Source organism: Dipteris shenzhenensis, chromosome 16 (assembly GCF_047967505.1).
Source record: "Dipteris shenzhenensis isolate YYH24624 ecotype China chromosome 16, Dip_SZ_1.0, whole genome shotgun sequence".
In the NCBI taxonomy this organism is placed as follows: domain Eukaryota; kingdom Viridiplantae; phylum Streptophyta; class Polypodiopsida; order Gleicheniales; family Dipteridaceae; genus Dipteris; species Dipteris shenzhenensis.
Genome location: NC_141611.1, coordinates 31966215 through 31972133, shown reverse-complemented (window position 1 = coordinate 31972133; position 5919 = coordinate 31966215). Strand labels below are relative to the sequence as shown.

Sequence of the window (5919 nt, the reverse complement as noted above, 5' to 3'; positions counted from 1 at the left end):
TGAACGTATGATGCCAAAGTATGATAATGATATAGGAGATCAACTTGGTATAGAGTTGGAGATAGACTTGTTTGGCATGCTAGACTTGAAGCCGTTGATGTAAATGCTCTTCATTGATTTTTTTCATCTCAAACTTGGACATGAATATATGAGCTTCAAACTTGATGTACATGCTCTTGTACTTTTATTCTTTCAAAGGATCAAACATGTATGAAAAGGAAAAATTTTGTCATTGGGAAAAACTATCTTTAAAAGTCAGTATGGGGAAAAACACTCTCTATAAAATGTTGCTATAGGAAATTGTCTCAGTGTCGCTATATAACGACCTTCTACAAGTCTGGTTAGTGTCGCTATATAGCGACTCTGTATAAACGTCACTATATAGGAACACTTGCCTAGAGTCGCTATATAGTGACACTTGACTAAACCAGCTTTGCTTGTTGAAGATTAGCACCCCGCGCATGCTAAACATCAGAGCTTAAGCATCAAAATAGGACCCGTGTGTAGTAGTGGTTGTACATCAAATATACTCATTAATCATGGATGGTCATGGTTGTTTCCCACTTATGAGCTCTATAAGTACATGATTGAGCATCTACTTTTAGTTCTTAAATCTTTTGAAAATTTAAACTCATTATTCAAGGGTAAAAATAAAGCATGACTTTGCCTCATTGCATATGAAAAGTCATGCTTGATTGATTACTCATTACTCAAGGATAAGACTAAAGCATGATTTTGGATTATTGCATAAAGAAAGCCCTAGAATATAATCTTGAAGGTAATCATAAAGCAAGCTCTATTTGTACACTTATTATTTATGGAATATATTTTACACCTTCATGGTATTTTAATTATTTGCTTGTGGTAATGTCCAAGAAAACCATGCTTTTTGGCCCCTCTAATGCAATGATTTTTGGAAAACATATGGATTCAATTCCTTTTCTTCTTTTAGATATTTGGCTTATATTATGATAGATGTACAGTTATGAATTTCAAAGTTTGTTTCATAATATGATCAATGAAAATGCATGTTTTAAATTGTAAATATAAGAATTTGACTAATTAAAAACCATTTTTATGTTCTTAGTGATCTCATCTCTTGAATAAGCTTTTCCAAGTCATTATATTACTTGATTAAAGATAACAACATCTCAAATTTTGAATTCAATAAATATTAAGAGAAAGTGAGGGGGGGAGAGAGAGAGAGAGAGAGAGAGAGAGAGAGAGAGAGAGAGAGAGAGATCAAATATATATACTGTGTTTTGGAGAAAAACACCAAAATCTTAAAATTGTGTATTGATTTGAAATTCAAATTAGAAAAGAACCTAAAAAGGTAACACTGTCCTCTCTTACCTTTACAGTTGTTGATTATTTAGTTAATACCTATTCACTTTTAAATGGAATTTATTCCCTTCAAGTCATAAGGCGTCAACTTAAAGAATAGATTGATGGAGAGAACAAACTTAAAGATTAATGATGGGAAAAAAGGAAAAAAGGACACATGGGAGTAATGGGACTAGCAAAATAAGGGAAAAAGGACACATGGGGGTAATGGGACTAGCTTTTAGTCATGTCATGAGGGCATGAGAGAGAGAGAGAGAGAGAGAGAGAGAGAGAGAGCATTATCAAGACAACCATGTGCTTGTATGTGTACTATTTTATGCATTGAGGAGAATACATCTGGCAATGAGTGCGGTGTTGGTACTTCGAGAGTAATAGGACAGTTATGATCTTTAGCAGCAATCAAGGGGTTTGCAAGGGCGAGAGAGAGAGAGAGAGAGAGAGAGAGAGAGAGAGAGAGCTTAACGTGTGTAGTGCTATATGCTATTAGAAGGAGAATACATTAGGCCATGAGAGTGGTTTTTGGTGGTTCGAGAATAAGAGGATAGTTTTAAAAAGGTAACCAAAGGTTGGGGGGGGGGGGGGGAGAAGAGAGGTGTTTCTACGTTATGTTCTAATATTGAGAGTGCAATGGAAGCAAAGGGGGAAGAGGGTGGAGATGGATTGGGTCTTATCGTGGTGGTGGAGGGTGGTGGTGGTAAAGGACTTTCGACGGGGGGGAGCAATCCTAATCCGGATAAGCAAAGCATTGGATATCCAGACCTTTACATGTAGATATATAGATATTGTCGAATGGATAAATCTCTCTATCACATACACACACACACACACTTAAAGATTCACCTCTTATCACTTTCTTCGACATCCCTCATCCCTTCTCCATCTGTCTGTATATGTGTGAGTGTGTGTGTCTGATTTTCTTGTTCAAATTTGGAGTATTTAATCCAAACGCCTTCCCTCCACCTCTCGGCGATCTCATCCTAACACACATGCACGTCCTTCACTCCCACGTGGCCTCCACTTCTCTTCCCTCATCTCCAAGCAACCCCCCCTCACAGCCCTTCTCACAGCCTTCTCACAACCCATCCCTGCACCCTCTTCCTCTTTGCCCTCCCGCCTCTCCTCCTTCCCGCTCCACCTTTCTCTCCTTTACCCCTCCGTTGCGCCTCTTCCACTCGGCAGATCGATTACAACAGCTATGGGGCTCCCCATCCCGAGTTATTACGACTCCCAGGACGCTGACTCCACCGTAGTCATCTCTTGCTCCTTCATCCTCACGGTAATCCTTCTCCAAACCCAATTGCTTTCAACTTAACCTCTCAGTAGGCATCCGTATGCTTGTCGAGGCCGTCCTTTGTGCGTGAATAAATCCCGTCTCGACCGTCTGCTACCAGTATTACCCATTGGGATCCTATTGCCGGTCTCTTTTATCTGCTTGCTTACCTATATGAGTGTTTTCCGCTTCATCTTTGAGCTTCCAATGCGTGTAGGAATCACTTCTGGTGGGCGCTTTCCTAGCCGCCGTCCACCGCCGCAGCGTTAACCCTAAGCGAACGCTAATGTAGAACTTGTGGATTCTAGCCTTTTTTGATTTTCAGTATATCCGTTGAGTCTAGTTCTGCCTTCTTTTGCTATGGTAGCTCGTCCTTCACCGCCTGGCCGTTGTTCGTGGGCCAAAGAAAATTGCCTGAAGCAGTGCTGTTTTACGGACTAAACCGCTCTAACCTTCGTCTCTGAAAGTTTAGAAGTTTAGGCACTACATTACTCAGCGCCTTGTCAACATGGTTTGATGCATGCCACTTGCAACGCCCTTGGCGAACGCGCCTTCAGATTTTGTTTACGAACGCAATAAGAACAATTGACAACTTATCGTTTCTATCGTTGTTATCGAGTTCATTTGCTTCGGTCCTACTTCTACGACCAAAGTCTCTCTATTGACCAGCACTTTTTGGTTTTTTACACCAGGTGCAACATCTGATCGAGCGTTGTCTCACTTTCTACCTTGATCAAGATGCCTGTGTGGAAGCTCTGGCACAACATGCAGGCATTGAGCCTATTATCACCATAACTGGTGAGTGTCTTTGTGTTCTTATTGAACGGGGGAGCGTTTGTTCATCAGTTTGTTTCTTGTTTAAAATATCTCGGACGCTTTCGCTCACCTCGTTCTGAGATGTTCGACGTGTTTCTGATATACAATTTGCTGTGTGCCTGGCCAGTGTGGAAGGAGCTGGAGAAAGCCAACAAAGAATTTTTCGAGGATTATTTAAGCAGGAGGCTAGCAAGATCTTCTCAATTCAGCAGAATTTTGGAGGAAACTACGAACATACTCTCCGATCAGAGCTTGGTGGAAAGCGATAGTCATACCTGTAATAGAAGCCCCAAACCCTATTTACAACTAATGAGTAAGAACTGCTTGCGCAATCTCATTCTAGGTTCTTGTCTTAAACACGCCAATCCTTGTGCGAAGTTTCATGAAGCCTTCTCCACAGACTGAGATTTCTTCTGCGATTGTAGAAAATGAAGGAGGAGAATGAGCATGCAAGATAATCCTTCGAGGAGTGAAAGAGTACTTCGATCTTCGAATTCGTGAGCTTTTCACCGCAAGGGGAGCAGGTGAGAATTTTCGAATGGGATGATACGTGACTGGATGTGCAAGAATCTTATAATTTAAGCCCACGATGGAGAGGGCGCATTTGTAAACTGTACGAAAACTGCTTTCGATGTGAAAGGAAGCCCTGAACAGCTCGAGAGTGGATGGGGTGAAACGCATACGATTCCAGTTTGGTTAGACAGGAACGGATGATAGTGCCGCGAAAATATACGAGTTTCATCAATCTTTCCATCTTTAGGTGGAATCGTTACACATTTTCTAAAATTGTCATAGTGGCGGAAATGGACATGGATGTGGACATGGATGAGGAGGTAGCATGTGTACGAAGATAATGCAAACTCGACGTATTAACATGTTAATGCAGAAGAGATTGAAAGTCGATGTGTTCGATCAACGTTGAAACGTGGTAGTAAACACGGCGTATTAGCATAGAAGAGAGAGCATCGAAAGGCGATGTATCATGTAGTGGTCTATGTAAGGGGAAAAAATAGGATATATTTTGTTCTCTTAAAAGAAAAAGAAAAATGGACTTGGACGTGGCCAGTGTCATGATGATTCGGACAATAATCCGACGTTTCCGCGGTCGGGACGATCTGAACCGTCAGATCTCGTGAACGGACGGTCAGGAAAGCGCAGGCCATATTTGAAAGAACCAATGGCGACATCCGCAGAAGGCATAAAATCATCATCATCACGTAAAATAAGAAAAATATGATTTAAAAAAATCTTCAGCAGATCTTGGCCGCAGATCTCCGTTACATGGACCGCTGTCAGAGCCGGTGAATTTTCGCATTTTAAATAGGACTACTTACTGTGCAATTCGATTCGATTTTTCCACGTGGATTTATCCAATTATCTATTGAGATAATTACGACTGGAGAATTTATCGTTATATATCGTCAATTTACAAGTTCAATTACGAAAGCCGGCAAGTACCCCATTATAATTTCTCAGCTAGCTGCTATGGTACTCTCTGTCTAGACTCTGACCACCTGATGCATCTAGGCAGACTGGGCTCTTGCTGAGAGCATTGAGCAAAAGCTGCAATTGCAACCCTCTTATAATAAAGTCTGATTCCTCACCAATCTCACAGGCTAGACAAATATTTCTGTATCGTACTAATTGTACGTTGGCTTTGATTGCCTCGCGAGTCGGATCGCTTGGTCCTTACTCAGTCCTCAACCGCGTCCACTTTTACTCCATTTATTGTCAAGGCGGCACGTAATCGTACTGCTATACTGGCTCCAGTGGCTCGCGTAACTGCGTCGCGTTGGTGACTTGACATTGTTCCGTGGAACAGTGGAAGTGTCCTCCCGGCTGCTTTTTCGTCAATACGCAGTCGTTCTTTCAATAAAGTAACTTCTAAGTCTTTCAATTACGCACTTGAGAGTTGAGACCTCATTGTAAATCGAATTTATGTTTTTTTAATCACAAAATAAAACAGCGCGATAACGGCGAAAATTATGGCCGATGATATTTTGTTCTAAGTATTAGTTCGCCTAGACTCTAGTTGTCTCTCAGAAGTTTCTTGTGATGTGCTGATAAACGTGGAAGCGGATCAGAGGTTTTTCATTTGCGTGACCCGAAAATGCAGCCGGTCTTTCATCTTGTTGACCATCAAATCACTCCGCTGGCCTCTGCCTAGAATCTGCGGACGGCTAGTTCGCTCCGATCGCCACGAATCTCAAGCGCTGGATGAGGTTTTTGTTTTGGCTAACATTCTCGTCGTGCTAGAGCGATTGTCGGCTAGCTCCTACTACTACTACTACGTCCCAAACCTGCCGACGAGTAAAGTATTTCCCCGTCCATCTGATCTGATGTTGCACGCTCCGAGTTTAAAAGCACCCTTTTTTGAACTTTCCGCAGCAGCACTTCGTTGTTTTGGCGGGGGTACTCGTTGGTCCGCTATAGGGTGTGGAATCCCCGTTCCCGCAGCACTTCGTAGTTTTAGCGTGGGTACTCGCTGG

At 42.0% G+C, this 5919-nt stretch overlaps 1 protein-coding gene across 1 annotated transcript; it reads left to right on the top strand.

The window, feature by feature from the left end:
• Positions 1-2169: 2169 nt before the first annotated feature.
• Positions 2170-5098, top strand: LOC147892844 (uncharacterized). The gene is made up of 4 exons (XM_087387708.1): positions 2170-2620; positions 3307-3412; positions 3558-3743; positions 3856-5098. The coding sequence occupies exons 1-4, from the start codon at positions 2540-2542 to the stop codon at positions 3873-3875; spliced, it is 393 nt and encodes a 130-aa protein (XP_087243834.1). The 5' UTR covers positions 2170-2539; the 3' UTR covers positions 3876-5098.
• The last annotated feature ends 821 nt before the right edge of the window (positions 5099-5919 follow it).

Bases quoted from the DNA above. Each gene is read 5' to 3' on its own strand.
- LOC147892844 (XM_087387708.1), top strand. From the start codon at position 2,540: ATGGGGCTCCCCATCCCGAGTTATTACGACTCCCAGGACGCTGACTCC. The intron at 3,413-3,557 runs GTGAGTGTCTTT...GTGCCTGGCCAG, and splicing joins GCCTATTATCACCATAACTG to TGTGGAAGGAGCTGGAGAAA. The intron at 3,744-3,855 runs GTAAGAACTGCT...CTGCGATTGTAG, and splicing joins ACCCTATTTACAACTAATGA to AAAATGAAGGAGGAGAATGA.